Below are 20,746 nucleotides of genomic sequence, written 5' to 3'. Positions count from 1 at the left end.
TAAAGACTGAAATGCAGTGCAATTTCAATATGATAGAATTAGAACATGGTAGAATTCTGTTATTCTATTAATTCTACCACATGGGTTTATCCAGTCTCTAGGTCACAATAGCTCAGTCATATTTTGCCAACCCGTTAATAATTTTGATTCTCACCGGTTCAAAGTTGACTAGCTTTCCATCCCTTTTGAGGTCAATAAAATCAGGGCCCAGATTGTTGGGGAGCAATATGCTGACTCTGTAAACCATTTAAGGGTATAAAACACCGTGAAGCAGAATATAGTGCTATTACTATAACGCAAACAATGTTATTAGAAGTTCAGATTCAGATCAATTCAATTTAGTTCAAAACTCCCTATCATGCCTTATTACTTGAGGACAGGAATGGCAGGATTACCGTGTTTCATTTGAGTCATTTTCATCATGCTATTCTCTTCCTGCATCATCCTATTTATGTAAAGTTAAATAAAAATGTCTTTTCTAAATATGTTTTTATTTAAAAGTACAAAGGAAGAATTGCATGGCAAAATTGGCACAGCATCTCAAGAGATACCAATAAAGATTTTTTTTTTCACATTTTCAGAAATGTCCATTGTTTCATACCCTGGGTCTCTTTAAGAATTGTGATTTCCTTCCAGATAAATCAACATAATTTTGTGCACTCAGCATGTCTCTTCATAAACTAACTGATATCTTTTAAAAGTTCAGACTTTGCTACTTCTGGTCTTTTAAAAAAATAATATTTCTTCTACTGTAGGCCAATGGAAATGGCTCAGTCACACAGTATGACATCTAAAACCAACGGTCTTTCTCCGTGTCACTTTTCCAGTTCTGGCTGACCTTCAGGGTAGGAAAGCTTTTAAAATCATAACATTCATAGCATAGAACAGTAGTGGCGAACCTATGGCATGGGTGCCAGAGGCAGCACTCAGAGCCCTCTCTGTGGGCATGCGCGCCGTTGTCCCAGTCCTAGGCCTTCAGCTGGGTTTTATAAAACCTTTTCACTTTAGGCCTCTGCCGCCGTGTGCAAAAAAAAAAAAAAGTTCAATCAATCAGTCAATTTTAACTTCTTGCAGGAAAAAAAAAGATCTTGCAAAGTTGTAATTCATTGATTTAACTTTTTAGTCCCACCCAGTCTGCCATTACCACCGCAGTCACGCCCACCCAATGGGCCACACCCACCCGGCACCCATCAGTGCATAAGTGGGTTTTGGGTTGCATTTTGGGCACTTGGTCTCTAAAAGGTTCACCATCACTGGCACAGAAGCTTTTGAAATCCAGTAGTATTTCATATTTTAAAAAAAATACCTTCACCCTCTCTTTTGTGACCACAACATCTGAATCAAATTACAAAATAAAAGGAAGTTTTAAGGATGGCAAGGAACTATGGGAAAAAAGCAGACCTTTGATTATCTGAGAACCAAATGCCTAGTTCTTCCATTTTTAGAAAGCAGCAACTTATCAAGTTCCTAAAACTAGCATTTTAAACTTTTTTTCCAATGATATCCATAATTCTGATATTGGAGCAAATTGTTCCTCAAATTAATTCAGAGCTCAGTCATTATTCTGCAGTGCATGGAACAAACATTATCTTTTCCTCCAAAACAGAGATTTGTGTCTGGGTTATGTGAGATCTAGGACAGTGGTTCTCAACCTTTTTAATGTCGCGACCCCCAACCGGTCGTAAGTCGAGGACTACTCAACCGGTTGTAAGTCGAGGACTACTCAATTGGTGCAGCACCGTTTGCAGAATGGGACTTTTGGCGGGCTCAGCAGGGCAGAGACAGCCTAGACAATTCCTATTGGCTTTTGAAAGCCAATAGAATTAGACTCTATTCAAAAGAGTCTATTCTATTGGCTTTCAAAAGCCAATAGAATAAAAGGGAGTAGCACAGCTAAGGAAAAGGGGGAAAAATGGCGGACTGCGTTGTTTGGCGACCCCCGTGAAATGGTCATTCGACCCCAATGGGGTCCTGACCCACAGGTTGACAACCACTGATCTAGGACAACCTACATTAATTGATTCCTTTTGATCAATTCCAACCTCTGCTTCTGCAAGCTGCCAAAGATTAAATGAAAACTATGCTTTTTGAAATATATATTTGCTTTTTATCCTATCTTTATTACTTTATAAGTAACTCAACCCTTTCTGAAAAAAGTTTGAAATATATAATAGCTCAAACTAGCTAGGCTAAGGGTAGGCTTTCTAATGGCCCTGTTGAGCAGAACCACATGCTGTATTTATCTTACTCTTATATGTAAGAGTCTTGGGCTGAATCTTATGCACAACTTTACTTTTATGAATATCTAACTACTGCAATGCCAAATAAATGTTTTATTTTTTCCATTATGCAGGCAGTAATCCTAGAAACCTTAAGCAACAGAGTCAGATCTGATTAGTGCTTGGATCCCAGGATTGGAGTCTAAACTGGAAAGTCAAAAATCAATTCCAGAAGGTAAGTAGATGACCTGTGCCCACTCACACCCAAAATGTACTTGCAAAGGCTACATCGAAATATCTGGATTTATGTTAAGACCCACGTATCTGCCGTGCAAACAAACAGTTTGGTTCGTTTTCGATTTAGTCTATTGTGCAAACCCAAAACATGGGGTTAATTATACACACCCTGTGCAAACACATACGCTGAGTGTCCATTGAGATTCTTATTCAAAGCAAAATAGAGTACAGCTTTCATCTGCACCTCCTGCGGCCCCACCTCAGAAATATAGACCACGCCCCTCCTCAGAAAGCGTTCTGATAGGCCAAAAGCTATAAGAAGGAGGACCTTCTGGGAGATCCGAGCCAAATACAACGCCGGGTGAATCCGCCCTTTTTTCCGGCTCCCGCCTTTTCAGATTAGAAAATAATAAAAGGAGAAAAAAAGACGTCCTCAGCGACAATTTGTACAAGATGCCTCCCTCTTCCGAAAGCTAGTAGCAGCAAAGCGATCGGCGGACGCGAATGTAAGATTTGAGATTCCCTCCGCCAAGCCCCAGCATTAAAACAGGAAAGAAAAAAAAAAAGCGGGGGGGGCATGGGATAAAGCGAACGTGACAGTCACGTGATCTGCCCTCTCTCTCCCCGCCCATTTCTATCTTTAGCCAATGAGCATGAAGACGGCCGAGCGGAGTCTATATAATCGAGGTAGCGTCACAAAAACCGCCCACGATCCGTGAAATCTATCTCGGTTTTATATTTTGTGTGTCCGTTGCGCGGCTGCAGCGAGAAGCTCAGGCAGCCGCGCGGTCGCTGCTGCCCACTCGGGCTTCTGGGTGGGGGGGGGGGAGAGCGCCAGAGAGGCCGAGTTGCTCTGTCGACGGCGGCCGCGGAAGGGCGGGACGGCGGTCGCCTCGCTCGCTCTCCTGTTACCCGGCTGTCCTCGCCGGGTACCGTCACATTCCCTCTCCCCCTCTCGGGCCAGGTCAGTATCTCTGGGTTAGACCCGGCCCTGGGGCTGGAGTACCGCGGGTGGTCCTGGGTAGCGGCCGCTGCCATCTCTCGGCTCCGGTTTTTCGGGCCCGAGGCGGAGGAGTGCGCGCAGACTGGGCGCGGGGGTAGTGATGCTGCTGCTGCCGCCGAGGCTGTAGTGCAGCTGCCTCCCATTGGTACAGGCGGAAAGGCCCAGAAAGAGACTGGGATCCCTTGCAGGAGGACGCGGGCGTTGTTTCGGCAACAGACCCGAGTTCACGCGTCTCTTAGGGAGCCCCCCGAAAGAAAGGCGTTGTAACCGGGCATGCAAAAAAAACATGCATCCCCGAGTCCGACTTGAAGGTGACATTTCGGGATCCACCAAAACCAGGATCCGTGTTTTGCCTTCAGAAAGCCTTGGTTCACTGTGCGGCATCTCTGGGTAGTGGGAAAGAAAATATCCTTTGGGTCAAGCTTTGGTCCTGGTTTGCACCCATATGGTTTGCATAGTAAGAGTAGGACAGGAAAGCCCCAGCTTATCTGCAGGCCCTGTTGAGCAAAATGGGCCATATTTAAAAGTTAGTTCTGAGTTCCATTAACTGTTCCTGTACTTGTGTATATAATGTGCATGTATATATAAGCATATATTGAAAAATCTCAAGTTGAGAAAATTAATTATATAGACAGCAACGGTGAAGATATTGTGAGAAAATTAATGTTTTCTTGCAATATCTTTGCCATTGCTGTCTATATCAGGGGTCCCCAACCCCCAGTCTGCGGACCAGTACCTGGCTGCAGCATGCCTCCACACAAACAAGCAAAGCCCCATCCGTGTGATGCAGGCATCACACAAAACCAAGCACCTCCGGTCCGCAGAAAAACCTCTCTCCATGGAACCAGTCCATGGTGCCCAAAAAGGTGGGGACTCTGGTCTATATAATTGTTTGTTAGTCTCTCATCTCTTCATAGCCTGTGATATTCTCTACAGTTTACTTCTCCCAGTACTAATCCAGCTCAATTCTTTTCTAAGCTTTCAAATTCAAACATAGGCAGCCAGCTATTTCCATCTGCTGGAGTTGTGCTGTATACATCTATTAAATTAATAATAATGAAGTAGGCATATGTTGCTTTTTAATTGTTTTTGTCTTGAATGCAAAAGAACAAAACTAAGATGTCATTTTATTTATTAGAAGTTTTTATGATACTTAAAAATGCTGCCTTTCTCCCTGGGGACACCTCTAGTATACATAAAAAAGCTTTTAATCTGATTGGCAGATCATTGCATAAACTAATCATTTTATTTTCTCCTGCCTTGTATTCAGAAGAACTCATTTGTGCAGCCCATTTTTCTTTAAACCACTAGCTGCAATATGGAGAATAATTAACAGGATTGACAGAATCCTGGGAAAGATATAGTTAAAATCTCCTGTTAGTTTGTTCCTAGTATAAGGGCATTCTATCTTTTGTGGCTAAACAGCTGATGTGGTCTTGCCAGGTTTGTGATTGACCCCCTTTTATCTCATGAATATGCAAGGAACTTGGAAAATAGGATATATGTCTTATAACTGGATTGACCATATTCAAATAAGGAAAATTGGGACATGTAAGAAGGGACTCTTGAAAACACCAAACTCTGGAAGAGATAGTGATAAACTGTTCTTCACCTAAGAAGCCTCATTTTTTCTGTGATATTCATATGTGTTCAGGAAGATTGAGGCATACTTGTTATTTTCAGTACTAATACTTGTTTAATATGGACATATAGTTTTGATTTAAATGTCAATCTGGTCAGAATATGTCCTGTTCGTCTCTTTACTAATCTCTGTTAGATCAATGAAGCTGGAGAAATCTTGATCATCTTAGTTTGTAAAAAATACTAAAGTGAAAACTCGATATTACTCTACTCAGCTGTATACCCTTTGATGGTGGCTTCGAATAATTGAAGCTGGTGCTTAGCAGATTATTCCTCCAGCCTCATTTCAAAACAGTGTATATGCCTGTTGCTTTTCAGAGCCTGCCATAGCAGATGAGTCTTGTGTGAACTGGATGCTATGTTGCAAAGCAAGTGTGATTGAGATCTGCTCTGTGTTCGGCTGTAGAAAGCTTAGATAGTGCTGGTTAAGAAATGGCTATGCTGCAAGTTGCTTCTTAATGTTTGTCACTACAAACAAACTGCTTGTATTTCTGTCTTTCTTTTTCCTGTCCCCCTTCAATGTTGGAGACTTCTTCTTCCTCCCTTAATAAATCTGTCCTGTTCCTTGCTATCCCTGGGCTACTGCTTTGTGGATGTTGGCGGCTTCTTGTTGTGACAGGAGAATGTGTGTGTGTCCTGGGCCCAGGAGAATTGGTAGGTATTTTTTTGCTCCTATTATCTGAGAAATAGAATTTTAGGGGTGGGTAATGGGTTAATGAGGGAGTGTATTAAATAAATATTACTGTAGATGACTTCTGGAATTGTTGGCTGTGAATTCTTGGAATTGAAGTCTTAACGATTCTGAAGAATATCAATTTTGAAAAAGGTGCTGTAAGTATTGTCTTTGTAAATGCTTCTTTAAGCTTAAATCAGTATTTCCCTAGTAGTGTATACTCTTACAAATAAACTTACCTTGGATTTCGATGTCACAGACATCAGCTTCATTGTACAGTAAAAACAGATTTCACACAATACATTAAACAATGCAATTTGTTTAATTTGGGCTTAAATGCATGAACAGTATGGTTCTTTGTGAAATATGCTTTATGATTTCACATTATAGGTAGACCTAACAATTACGGTTTATTCAACAGATTATGGTTTTAAGAAATCCTTAGGATGCGTGTGCCCAACCATTATACATGTGTTGAATATGGGTTGAATAAATGTACTTATTTGTACAAATGCATTGCTCGCAAGCATCCCAAGTATCTAGAACATGATATAAAGATAAATTCTATTGTTACTACCTTCACTCTTGGTTTTTTGAATGCTCTCGGGTAGGATTAATTTTAACTTGCTTCATTTACTGGAATAAATTGGGCATGACACTGATATATTTCTCCCTTGCCTCCTCCCCCCATCCCTGTTTTCCACCTTGTATCACACTCCTGGTATGATATTCTATCTGATACAGTGCTGAGACTTACCTGGAAAGTTAAATATTGGTCAAGGTAACCATAAGTGACTCTACATATATCAGGCTTTCAAATTGTTTTATTGATAGTCATAAGCTGCTTAAAATTGATATGGTTGTCTGGGGACCTGACAGTAAAGAAGTAAAAAACAATAGCACTTAGACTTAAATACCGCTTCATAGCCCTCTTTAAGCAGTTTATAGAATCAGCACATGTCCCCCAACAACCTCAGAAGGATGGAAAGCTGAGTCTGGCAGTCAGCAGAATTAGCCTGCAATACTGCATTCTAACCACTGCACCACCACAGCTCTGGTGGTAAAATTGAGGAATTAAAAGAACCTGAACCTGGTCACTTGTTGGCAATTTCTAGAACTGTCTGACTTGATTTATTTCTGCCTTTCATCTATTAAAGGTAGAAATTTTCAGAATTTGAAATCATATACATATTTAAATTGTGCAATGAGAGAAGCTATCTCTGCTTCACCCCAAAAAAGCTCTCCACAGTAGCATATTACTATTGACACTGTAAAAGTCAGTGTAGGGTATGATTGTAAGAGAAACAAAATAAAATAGGAACAATGGATCCATCTTGTGTGTTCCTTTTATGGTTAAGGGTTAAGGTAGCAAAAAGCGTCTTGGCATTTGAGAAAGACTGACAGGTAAACAAAACACTGAGCAAACTGTGTGCGATCAAAAATATAGGAATACAGAAGCAAGAAATAAATACAGACTGCTCAGATTAAGACAGTTTGACTATTTTTTTTGAAATTCTATATGACTGAAAAACACAAATTAGATAGTAATACCCTAAATTCTGCATTCTCTACCAAACCTTGTGAAATAACTAAAATATTTCTGTAGATCTATGGAACATAAAAGATTTTAGATTAAGAAAATTATTTTAAAGTAATATTACTAGGAGAGTTTGCTGCAGTTCTTGAAAAGCTGTCAGTTGAAACTGTGGATTAGATCTGTGGCTCCCAAATTGACACCCAGGTTATTACAATAATTTCACAGGCACTGTAGGATATTTTACTACTTAATAAACTGAACTGTCCCAATGTCTTTGGGGTGCTATGGAGCATATGTCAGAATTGATAGGGTGCAGTGAGAAAATTACATTAAGGGCACTATGAAGCAAGAAAGTTTGGGAATCTCTAGGCTAGATGTTAGTTCTAGCATACAATAATATACTCCATATTAATTCTGAAGTTGCTGCTGCTGTCATAGACCACTAACTGTGTAATAGTAGATAGTTGTTGAAAAATATCTACAAAATGGTGACTAATTATTTTTTTGATTTGCTTGAAGACTATTAAATGACTAAGTAATTGTTTAAAACAATCTGTTGGAAGTTTTGTAATTCCATACTGTAATCTGCTGTACATGATTGTTATTATACACAATAAGTATCCTTGGTCAATTGTAAATGGTGAACTTAGAGCCAGATTTACTGGTGGGTAATGCAAAGATGATATTTGCCTGTTCCCCTCAAATTTTGGTCGCCATGATATAAAAAAAGATGTTGAGACTTTAGAAAGAGTGCAGAAAAGAGCAACAAAGATGATTAGGGGGACTGAAGACTAAAACATATGAAGAACAGTTGCAGGAATTAGATGCGTCTAGCTTAATGAAAAGAAGGACTCGGGATGACATAGTAGTGTCCCAATATCTAAGGGGCTGCCACAAAGAAGAGGGGGTTAGCTTATTCTCCAAAGCACCTGAAGGCAGAACAAGAAGCAATAGATGGAAACTAATAAAGGAAAGAATCAAGGAGAAATTTCCTGACAGAACAATTAATCAGAAGTTATGGGTGCTCCAAACTAGGGGTTTTTAAGAAGAGATTGGACAACAATTTGTCTGAATTGTTATAGAATTTCCTATATAGACTAGAAGACCTCCAAGCCCCTTACAACTTCGTTATTCTATTCTGCTATTAAGTTTGTGAAATTTTAGAGGAAGCATATCAGAGAAAACAGATTACAATAATTAACACAAATAACAAATGTGGCAATTTCCTTCACGTGGCAGTCCAAATCCTTCTTACATGTATAGAGATTAGAGTCTTTTCAAGGACAGGATTTCAGTTGTGGTTGTTTTGGTGCTTCAGCTTTTGAGATGACTTTTGTTCTCCCAACTTGAAGCTTCAATTAAATAATGCTATTTGTAATTCTCTACTAGTATAATAGGGTGAATTGAGATATTTAATCTTAGATTAATACTTTAAAATATTCTTACTTCCTGCAAGTATCTGTTGAATTAGCAAAGCTGTACACATTAAAGAGGTATTTAAATAAAAGTATATGGGCACATGATATGATGTATATATACTTTTTTTAATGAAATGGCCATCCTAAGTTTACATTGTCTTGTGTTTTCTTTCAGCAATTCCAGTCAAAAGCTCCAGACTACCATTGTTCTCTGATGCCATGCCAGCACCAGCTCAACTACTACTTCCATTAATTCGCAACTGTGAGATTGGCAGGCTATACAGTACTGCATGTTACTGTCACCACAAGCATCTATGTTGCTTGTCCCCTCCTTTAACTCACAAGCACTTGAGATATGTTCCTCAGAAGAAACTTGCAACACTCTGCAGACCAAAAGAAAACTTCAGTCAGTTTATTCATGCAAGAAACTATGTCTCCACACCACAGCGATTTTACCTCACGCCTCCACAAGTCAACAGCATCCTCAAGGCAAATGAATATAGTTTCAAAGTACCAGAGTTTGACGGCAAAAATGTAAGTTCTGTTCTTGGCTTTGACAGTAACCAGCTGCCAGCCAATGCTCCCATAGAGGATCGAAGAAGTGCAGCGACTTGTTTACAGACAAGAGGAATGCTTCTGGGTGTATTTGATGGCCATGCAGGATGTGCATGTGCCCAGGCTGTCAGTGAGAGATTGTTTTATTATATAGCTGTTTCTTTGTTGCCTCACGAAACTTTACTTGAAATAGAAAATGCTGTAGAAAGTGGTAGGGCCCTGTTACCTATCTTACAGTGGCATAAGCACCCTAATGACTATTTCAGTAAAGAAGCCTCCAAATTATACTTCAACAGCTTGCGAACCTACTGGCAAGAACTCATAGATCTTAACTCTGGAGAAACAACAGATGTCAAAGAAGCTTTAATTAATGCATTTAAGAGGCTTGACAATGACATTTCTTTGGAAGCACAAGTTGGAGATCCAAATTCTTTTCTTAACTATTTAGTATTGCGTGTAGCTTTTTCTGGTGCAACTGCTTGTGTGGCTCATGTAGATGGTGTTGATTTGCATGTTGCCAATACTGGTGATAGTAGAGCCATGCTTGGTGTCCAAGAAGAGGATGGCTCTTGGACTGCTGTTGCTTTATCTCATGATCATAATTCATACAATGAAAGTGAAATTGAACGACTTAAGATGGAACATCCAAAGTCCGAAGAAAAGAGTGTTGTCAAACAAGATCGGCTGTTGGGTTTACTTATGCCTTTCCGAGCTTTTGGTGATGTCAAATTTAAGTGGAGCATTGACCTTCAGAAGAGAGTAATAGAATCTGGCCCTGATCAACTCAATGATAATGAATATACGAAGTTCATTCCACCAAACTATCATACTCCTCCATATCTCACAGCTGAGCCTGAAGTGATACACCACAAATTGAGACCACAGGACAAATTCCTGATATTGGCAACCGATGGTTTGTGGGAAACCATGCACAGGCAGGATGTAGTTAGAATTGTAGGTGAGTATCTTACAGGTGTTCATCATCAGGAGCCAATAGCTGTTGGTGGTTACAAGGTAACATTGGGACAGATGCATGGACTTCTTACTGAAAGGAGAGCCCGTGTCTCTTCAGCCTTTGAAGATCAGAATGCTGCTACTCATTTGATACGCCATGCTGTAGGAAATAATGAATTTGGCACTGTTGATCATGAACGGCTTTCTAAGATGCTCAGTCTTCCAGAAGAATTGGCTCGGATGTACAGGGATGATATCACAATTATAGTAGTACAGTTCAATTCCCATGTTGTTGGTGCATGTCAAAATGAAGAATTCTGAATTGAAGTGACAAACTAAACTTCACAGAACAAAATGAAAAAATGACCAGTATTGAGTGCATCATAGTAAAACACTTGATTATCATCAGGTCATTGGAATTATAACTGGAGTAAATACAATTTGCAAAAACCTTGGATAATGGCCAAAATGTTACTTATCTGATTTAAACTACCAGGAGAACAAAACAACTTTGCACTAAGTAGTTTATTTGCTTGAACAATGGCTTGTAATTTGGGATTATTTGATAGAAGTAAATCTTCATATGCATCAGCGCAATGCCCTTTAGGGCAAAAATAGTATATTTATCACATGTAAATTCCAATGTAGGTAGGTATCTAAGTTGCTTTAGAAAACTTTGGATGATAATTTGATCATAAAATTGAACTTTGAATAGGGCTGTTGACTTTTATACCTACGAAGTAGCTGTTGGGTCTTTCCTTCAGGAAAGGAAGGGAATGTATTTTTAAACAGACAGTAGATGTCTTGAAATTATATCTAATTATCTTATCTTGGGCAGTGATATATCTGTTGAAACACATGCCTGGAATATTGATAAAAGTCCAAGTTTAAGCCATAAATATCCTAAGCCTATCCAGAAGTATTAGAAACTAAAGACCATTTTGCATCAAAAGCTAATATATTTTGCACAGTTCAAAGGGCAATAAATTATTAGAAGGTTAGATAACTAAATGGAAAAGTGCAAAAAAACACACACACACCCATCCCTTGGCTTATGTTATAAACCTAAAATTCTATTTTTGTGAATCTTGACTTTCAATCAGAATCATATCAAATCTATTTCTGCTCATCTTGAGTTTAGTGTTGTACTTAGACAAATGGTAGTGACGGTAAATTTGTGCAGTCACATGTTTATAGTCTGAATTAAAGTCTGGTCTTCTGGATGTGTTAAGTATTCCAAAGCAAACAAATATACCTGTATTGTTTGGTTGCCACGGTGACTTAAAGAAAACCATGTAATAAAAATTGTAAATAGAAATAGTGGCAGAGAAAAGTCTGCATGCTATATGCTTAATTCCACAGGCAGTGCAACATCAACTCCTTTCAATTTTATTACTGGTGTGTAAACTTGCTTACATCCCAGATCTCTTCCTAATGTTGTATGACTGATCTCTGAGGTATATGCCATATAATGGTATATCTGGAAATGGCAGATAAATTTAAAAAGTTTTCTTAGCAATTACAATTTGAATGGTTTGAATTTAATATCAGACTCAAGGCTTCACAAATGTCACTTGCCTTATAATATTGAACTAGTTTTTATTCACTTCATAAAAAGACAGTATAATTATATGAATCATTGCTTAATATTTTTCTCAAGTTCATATCTATATTTGAGGCATTTGCAAATAAACATTAATATCTGCTTCTCTGTTTAAATATCTTGTATGTATTCCACTTGAACTGCATTTGACCTTCCATCACATATGTGATTGTTTAAACTGACACATTTTAAAAAATGTCAGTGCTCTTCACAGCATAGATGTATAAAAAGAAAAAAGAACAATGAGCTAACTCTGTCCTTAGTAAACCAGTACTATGTGTATGAATGTTTCCAGCACTTAGGTTTTGTAGCACTAAAGCTCTCTTAGCTCTTTACTGTACACTAAAAGTCATATTTGGCTAAAAGATTGCAAGTATTGAAATGCAAAGACCATACAATATGTAATTGCATCACTTTCCTAAATGGATATTCTTTATAAATTTATCTCGATGGAAAATTCCTATCTGCAGCCTTAAAAGGGGGGTGGTCTTTCTTTCTGTGTCCAAAGAAGTGACTGTTCTAGCTTTTGTTTATATTTCTCATCTAATTTTGTTATTTATTGTATTAATGACAAAACTGAGCAGTTTAACGTATCACGTTTATAAATGGAGTAGAATTGTTAAAACCATATTTTATGTTACGTTGTTCATTTTTTTAGATATTTGTGACATCTATAATACATGTCAATGTATCTTTGTGGCTTGGTTCTAGTTAAAATGAATGATATTGAGTCCTGGCCCTATATATTCAGCATTTTGGAGAGAGTTGGTCTTGTACATACAGATATGAACATAAGAATTAACTTTTAAGTTCTCAGAATAGGTTTGCATTGTAAAGGGAGGGGAAATGGCTTTTTCAACACCACACGATATAGTCAGAGAACAAATACCTTTTTGGTAAATTTCAATAAAAACAATTATTGGAAACATGCATTAGAGTCTTTGAAAAGTTGTGTTGACTTTATTTTCCTGAATTCATATTTCATATTTGATTGTTAGACTACATTTAATAGTAAAATCACTGTTATACATGAAAATATTTGAAATGAAACAGCCTTTCCCAAGAGAGCTCACAACTGGAACAAATGAGTAGCATCAGACCAAATGGATCACAATATTTGCATGTATTCTACTTCACAAATGTGATTTTTGTATTATCTTCCAGCTGATTAGAAGTATTCTTGACTTCTTTTTTTTTTTTTTTGAAGTGAACAGAAGAGCTCAGTTGAATATAGCCATCTACAGCATTATCCAGTTTTCCTATGTTTTAGCATATACTTTTACCTGATCCATTATAACTATAGAGTGCTGGATTATTTAAATCCCTTTAGTTTCCAACCAATGAGTAGCTATTATCTTTTCAATTATGTGAGTTAGTCTCATTTATTGTCCTTTGCATTATTGGCATCTTAAAAATAACCTGGTTCCTGTTGAAATTTGGGAAAGAAAAACAATCCTTAAAACCAGCCATCCTCTTGTTCGAAATTCAGATGTTAAGAATTGTTTTCTTAAATTGCTAGAAATTAGGAACTTGGGCTTTTGGATCAGTTCTAGTACAGAGTAACCTTACAAAACAGGCAAAGTTTTTGAGAAAATAAACATGTAAGACAAAGGGGCAAAATGTGTAAATCTTAAAAGCCTAGGCATTCTTGCTATTATTGCTTCTTGGCCACTATAAAAGAAAAATGCATTCTGTTTCAAGCAAAGGCCTATAACTGACATATTTGTCTATTTTTACTCTATTAAAAAGTAAAACCTTTGGTTGACCAGAATTAAAAATGTCTTGACCAGCATGCACAAACAATATTGCATAAACCTGTTTTTTTTTTCTGCTAACTTTTCAGACAGGAATTTGGGCTGCGGTTTAATTGTTAAGTTGCATTTATTATTTGATTTTGTCCTCCCCCTTATTACTTTATAAGCAATCCAAGGCAGCAAACATATATATTAATGAATTCTCCCAAAAATCTAGATACAAAATACCAGGAGTTAATCTGATCTTGTTGACATAACAATATAATGCCTTTTAGCGTGACTGTCAATGTAGTTCTAAATTATTGTTCAAAATGCTAAAAAAAATTCTGCAAAAAATTCAGATGGGAAAAGTAAAACCTACTGCTAAAAGACATGCTGTATGTAATCTTTATCAGAAGAACATCATTTTATATTCAGAAGGATTTCTGCTAGTAACTGTTTAGAGTAGTAGTATACTATAATGAGATATTTTTAGATGAGTTCCTAGGATCTATGCCAGAAATTAATAAGGCCATAAAATTATGTAATTACCATTTAAGCAAAAATATGCTTAAGGCTATTTCTTTCATAAGCAATATCAAATGTCAATTATGAAGTGAATAGTCTTGCATCTCTTGTGTTGGAGTGCACCATCATGATGGCAAGACTATTATTTGTTTTTATAGTAATATTGTTGGTTGAAAAACAAAAATTTTTACACAATTATGCCTGAGATTAAAGAAACACAACATATATAGTACTCTTGCTTCTAAATAAAATAAAGAATGGTATGGAATAATGGCTTTTTATCAATTCTTTAGTGACTTCTAGGAATTCTGTAGGTCCTTATCAGGTGTCTTATTACTCGTGACTTTTCAATGGCTTGTAAATTGGGTAGTCATTTTGAACAGCTCTGTAAAAATCAGTCTTTTATGTTTCATTCTGCCAATAATATAATTTCTCTTTTGATTTGGTTGCCAGATGTATTGGACAAATTAATCACTGAAAATCTAGTCATTTATAAAAAAATTGAAAGCATGGGCTTTCTATGATATAGGGTAAGAGGTAAAATTTTATTTACAATATTGTTTAACGTTCAATACTCTGGTGAGTTTTTCAGGTGGTTTATAGTAAAAGTTAAATCCATACAAATATGTTTCCATTTGTAATTTCTGGTTAAATGTTGTAGTTAATCAGATATTTGGAAGGCAAAAAGATCTTCATATTTTGTTAAAATATATTCTAAAACATTTGGAATATTTCATTCTGTGGAGAATTTTGGCTATATCAAGCTTGGGCAGTTATGAAAAAGCAGTTATGTACTCATGAAGTATAGATAATTCTTGACTTATGACCACAATTGAGCCCAAAATTTCCACTGCTAAGCAAGGCAGTTAAGTGAAATTTACCCCATTTTATGACCTTTTTTGCAGAATGTAGGCGAATCATTGCAGTTGTTAAAAGAATCATGCAATCATTAAATGAAACTGGCTTCCCCCATTGACTTTACTTGTCAAAAGTTGGCTAGGAAGGTTACAAATTGGTGAATATATGACCCTGGGACAGTGTGACTGTTATTTGTTTGTTTATATCCCGACTTTTCTATTTTTACAATTAGCATGGCAAACATATCCAGTACACCTTCCTCCTCCTATTTTCCCCCCAACAACAATTGTGAGGTAAATTGGATTGAAAGTGAGTGAATGGCCGAAAATCACCCACCTGACTTCCCAGACTAAGGTGGGACTTGAACTCACAGCTTCTTACTTTCTAGCCTGGTGCCTTAATAAATTCCAGTTGCCAAGTGTCTGAATTCGAATTTTGTGACCACGGGGATGGTGCAATAGTCATAAGTGTGAAAACCAGTCAAAAGTCACTTTTTTCAGTGCTATTGTAATTTTGAATGGTCACTAAATGAATGGTTGTGAGTTGAGAACTACCTATATTGAATCAACTCTTAGACTTTGTACCAAAGGAGACAGGCAATATGATTCTGTGTGTGCTAGATTTAATTATTCAAAAATTGATTTAAAATTTGAAGAAAATTATGTAAATTTGAAATTTTAACAGCTTGGTCAAAAATTTAGATAAAATTTTAAATGTTTAAAAATAAATATAATTTAGATGTGGGTTTGAGCTTTTAGTTTAGTTTTAAAGGTTTGTTATCTGTACATCCACACAGTCTAGTACCGAGGTCACCAACCTTTTGGGCACCAAGGGCTGGTGCCATGGAGAAAGGTTTTTCCGTGGACCAGAAGGGGTGTGGTTTTGAATACTGCCAGCATCCCGAGGATGGAGCTTTGTTTGTTTGTGTGGCATGTTGCAGACCGGTGCCGGACCAGGGGTTGGGGACCCCTGGTCTAGTAGAACGTTTTCTTTATTATAGGCTAGGTTTTTCTTTTGTCTTATACAATATAATTATGTTACTCTTTTAGTATATATGTAATATTATTACAAAGTAATGGTCTTTTATCTGTCTTTTAGCATTAGCTGATAGGTAGGTAGGTAGGTAGATAAGTAGATAAGAAGATAGATAAGTAGGGAGGGATAGTCAATAAAATATGCCAGAATAAAAGTATACTAAAAGGAAATTAAAACTTTTTATTGTGAATGATAGATATGGCAAAATAAATTGGTTTATCTGTCAATTTATATTGATATATTCCATGCATATCATAGTAATACTTGTACTTTTTTTTTTTTTTTTTAAATTGGAATTTCCCAGTAGGGCTCTGCCTTATGGAAGAAAAGCTTAACCTGAATTTCCCATCCTTTTCTCAAAAATGTGTTTGAAATTGTTCTTCAATCAGCCTAAAGAGAAAAAAAAATACAATTAAAATTATTGGGGCTCTCCTCTTTCTATTGTATTTTGATTGGTATTGTACTAAACAATAGAATACAGTACCAAACAGTTACAAATCTGCAGTGGTTTGAAGAACTGATAATTTGCAATTCAAATAGTAAACTGGATTCCATTCTGTCAACCGTCTTGTGACGAGCTTGGCCAGATGGACGTCAAAAATGGGAGCAGGAGGGTAAGGTTAGTGGGACTGACTGGCCAAGCACCTCTGCCAAAAGCTTTTCAATAGGTCTATTGGATGGATGGATGTGAGCCTGGGCATGGATGTGAGCCTGGCCCATCTGCATTGCTGTTTCTTAGTATTTTCAGTTGTATTCTAGCCATAGCTTAATGCTGCTAAAGCTCTTTGGGGCTTCAGGCTGTTCTTGCACAATAAAAAGAAGAGCCTCCCCTTAATATAAGTCAATAGTGCTTACAAACATTTATAAATTGGACTGCAGCTCTCCTATCTGAGAGTGATTCATAGTGATCTGGATGCACCAGAATGTAATCCTGGGATGAGATTAATCATGGTTTAAAATTCTACTTTTCTGCAATTCTGTCTGCCATTGCAACTTCATTCACAACTCATATCTTGGTCCTTTGAATCTGATAAGGTTGGGAAGCTATTCTTAGCTTTGATTAATATCTGGCTCAGGACTTTTAAGAGACTGGGAGAAGGTCATGGCAGATTTAAAACATACTGATGATACCAGACCTTGAACTTGTGGGTCACTTCACCCACATGTTAAAACAAGGATGAGAATGCTGAGCTTTTTGGTCCACAAATGAGGGACTGTGCATACAACCACCTATACTCCCCTGTAGAAGAAGAATACTGTGGTTGATAGTATTGAAAGGCACTGAGAGATCAAGAAGTGACATCTTCCTCCTAACTGCCAAAGGTCATCAACAAATATGATATTGATGCAGGCTCCATACCATAGCCTGAAGTGAAACCTGACTGCAACAGATCCAGATTGTTTTTGTTTTCCAAGACCTGTAATTGTTTAATTATCTTCTCAACCTTTCCAAGAAAGGGAATATCAGAGACTGGACAATAACTGTCCAGAAGAGATGGGTCCAAAAATGGCCTCTTGAGAAAGAAGAACACAATTGCTGCCTCCTGAGAGGCTGACACCTTGTTTTACCAGGTGTCAGGGCAGTGATAGATGTCCAGGCAATTGCTTCTTTTGGATCCAGAAACTATGAGCACACAATGATTAACTCAATAAAACATTTAAAAGCATGCATACAAAGCAAGATGACACCCAAATCTCTTACAACCTATTAAGAATACCTTAATAATGACAGCAGATATAGCCCAAGGATAGCCAGCCTCCACGGTACCTAATGCTAGTTTCTATACAGAAGTTCCCACAAATAACAACTCCAAGGATTTTATCAAAACCTGGCACCACAGCTTCATGCCCTACTATGGTCATGAGACTGCAAGACCTGACCTTGACTGGGTGGCACACGACTCTGGGATGGGAACCAAAAGTCTGAGAGTCACTTTTGCAGCTATGTGGAGATTCCCCCCCCCCCGCTTTATTCAGCAAATGAGAGAAAAACAGGTTACCTCAGAATGAGTTCTAAACTAGATTTTTCTTAATGTGAAGTCAAAATAAGACACTAAACTCCTTGGCACAATGGTCTTCTGCAGTGCCACCTCACGCCTAATTACAGGTCACCACTTGAACTACTTTTGCAATGCAGGAAGGACCTGGGTCTAATAAACAGTGGACCAAACTTTGTTGGAAGACTTTGTCCACTACCTCAGGAAATATCCTCACATGACTCTGCTTATGCTCTTTCTTCAATTTTGATTTATAGACCTATCAAAATGAGAAGTTTCATTACAAAGTTACATTTTCATCACCACTGTAATTTCAAAAGGTTGCTATACAAGGCAGTCACTAAACAAGGACTACCTGTACATGTAAGGTCAGCACCTCATTGACAAAATCATGATTTAGGGCAGATTTATTGCAAACCAAACTGGCATTCACAAGTAGCAGATAAAGCCCGGGACCACCAAGGATGCAATCATTTGGTACCAAGAGTGAACACTGAGGACAAAACATGACTGCTGTCCTCTAATTTGACTTTCCACTTTATCTTTCTCTGTTACTATGGCATTACCTGTCCTCTATCCTCTCTTTACTCCCACCAACAGACCCTCTGGATTTCTCTCCAAGGCCAGAATACTCAGACTCTGTATCACTCACCCACCAGAAACTCATCACCACCATAAACCACACAACCAAATAATGCACAAAATAACCTTAACTAAATGGTGAAGTACATGCCTGACCCCCTTTATGGATTACTGCCTTGTCGTGGCGAAGGGGCTTGCGTAACTCAATGAAGCTATAAGCTATGCCGTGCAGGGCCACCCAAGATGGACAGGTTATAGCAGAGAGTTCTGACAAAATGTGATCCACTGGGGAAGGAAATGGCAAACCACTCCAGTATCTTTGCCATGAAAACCCCATGGACAGTACTAAAAGGCAAAAAGATATGACGCTGGAAGATGAGCCCCTCAGGTCGGAAGGTGTCCAATATGCTACTGGGGAAGAGCAGAGGGCTAGTACTAGTAGCGCCAGAAAGAATGAAGCGACTGGGCCAAAGCCGAAAGGACGCTCAACTGTGGATATATCTGGTGGTGAAAGGAAAGTCCGATGCTGTAAAGATTTTTTCTCCATAGGAACCTGGAATGTAAGATCCATGAATCAAGGCAAGCTAGACGTAGTCAAAAAAGAGATGACAAGACTGAACATCGACATCTTAGGAATCAGCGAACTAAAATGGACAGGAATGGGTGAATTTAACTCAGATGACCATCAGGTATACTACTGTGGGCAAGAATCCCTCAGAAGAAATGGAGTAGCCTTCATAGTCAATAAAAGAATAGGAAAAGCAATACTGGGATACAATCCCCAAAATGACAGAATGATCTCAATTCGAATCCAAGGCAAACCATTCAATATCACAATAGTCCAAATCTATGCCCCAACCACTGGTGCTGAAGAGGATGAAATTGACCAGTTTTATGAAGCCCTACAGCACCTTATAGAATTAACACCAAAAAATGATGTCCTTATCATCATGGGGGATTGGAATGCTAAGGTAGGAAGCCAAAAGATAACCAGAATAACAGGCAAGTTTGGCCTTGGAGTACAAAATGAAGCAGGGCACAGGCTAATAGAATTTTGTCAAGAGAATACGATTACAGGTCACCACTTGAACTACTTTTGCAATGCAGGAAGGACCTGGGTCTAATAAACAGTGGACCAAAACTCTTTTCCAACAACCCAAGAGACGGCTCTACACATGGACATCACCAGACGGTCAACATAGAAATCAGATTGACTATGTGCTCTGCAGCCAAAGATGGAGAAGCTGTATACAGTCAGTAAAAACAAGACCAGGAGCTGACTGTGGCTCAGATCATGAGCTTCTCGTTGCAAAATTTAGGCTTAAATTGAAAAAAGTAGGGAAAAGCACTAGGCCACTCAGGTATGAACTAAATCATATTCCTGATGAATATACAGTAGAGGTGACAAATAGATTTAAGGAATTAGATCTGATAGACAGAGTGCCTGAAGAATTATGGATGGAAGTTCGCAACATTGTACAAGAGGTAGCAACTAAAACCATCCCAAAAAAAAGAAATGCGAGAAAGCAAAATGGCTGTCTGAGGAAGCTTTGCAAGTAGCTGAGGAAAGAAGGGAAGCGAAAGGCAAGGGAGAAAGAGAAAGATACACCCAATTGAATGCAGAATTCCAGAGAGTAGCTAGATGAGATAAGAATGCCTTCTTAAATGAACAGTGCAAAGAAATAGAAGAAAACAACAGAATAGGGAGGACCAGAGATCTCTTCAAGAAAATTGGAGATATGAAGGGAACGTTTCATGCAAAGATGGGCATGATAAAGGACCAAAATGGCAGAGACCTAACAGAGGCAGAAGAGATTAAGAAGAGATGGCAAAACTACACAGAAGAACTATACAAGAATGAGCTTAACATCCCAGATAACCACAATGAGATGGTCACTGACCTCGAACCAGACATCCTAGAATGTGAAGTGAAATGGGCCTTAGAAAATCTGAGCAACAACAAAGCTAGTGGAGGTGACAGTATTCCAGCTAAGCTATTCAAAATCTTAAAAGACGATGCAGTAAAAGTGCTACACTCAATTTGCCAGCAAATTTGGAAAACTCAACAGTGGCCACAGGATTGGAAAAGGTCAGTTTACATTCCAATTCCAAAGAAAGGCAATGCCAAAGAATGTTCAAACTATCGCACCATTGCACTCATTTCACATGCTAG

General features: G+C 38.0%; 1 protein-coding gene across 3 annotated transcripts; it reads left to right on the top strand.

Annotated features, from left to right (window-relative positions):
• Positions 1-3,096: 3,096 nt before the first annotated feature.
• On the top strand, positions 3,097-13,937 carry PDP1 (pyruvate dehyrogenase phosphatase catalytic subunit 1). Of its 3 annotated transcripts, XM_039348695.1 has the most exons (3): positions 3,213-3,420; positions 5,720-5,754; positions 8,904-13,937. In XM_039348695.1, exons 2-3 carry the CDS (start codon positions 5,724-5,726, stop codon positions 10,556-10,558), a joined length of 1,686 nt encoding a protein of 561 aa, XP_039204629.1. In that variant the 5' UTR covers positions 3,213-3,420; positions 5,720-5,723; the 3' UTR covers positions 10,559-13,937. The 3 variants fall into 3 exon arrangements, with proteins under 3 accessions (XP_039204628.1, XP_039204629.1, XP_039204630.1); XM_039348694.1 differs by lacking the exons at positions 3,213-3,420; positions 5,720-5,754 and adding an exon at positions 3,097-3,143; XM_039348696.1 differs by lacking the exon at positions 5,720-5,754 and having other exon boundaries at positions 3,219-3,420.
• The last annotated feature ends 6,809 nt before the right edge of the window (positions 13,938-20,746 follow it).

This window comes from Crotalus tigris, unplaced genomic scaffold (genome assembly GCF_016545835.1).
Source record: "Crotalus tigris isolate CLP2741 ecotype Arizona unplaced genomic scaffold, ASM1654583v1 scf7180000018168.854452, whole genome shotgun sequence".
NCBI lineage: Eukaryota > Metazoa > Chordata > Lepidosauria > Squamata > Viperidae > Crotalus > Crotalus tigris.
Note: the sequence above shows the minus strand (reverse complement) of the source record. Positions and strands in the feature narration are given on the sequence as shown.

Bases quoted from the DNA above. Each gene is read 5' to 3' on its own strand.
- PDP1 (XM_039348694.1), top strand. From the start codon at position 3,104: ATGAGCATGAAGACGGCCGAGCGGAGTCTATATAATCGAG. The intron at 3,144-8,903 runs GTAGCGTCACAA...GTTTTCTTTCAG, and splicing joins GCGGAGTCTATATAATCGAG to CAATTCCAGTCAAAAGCTCC.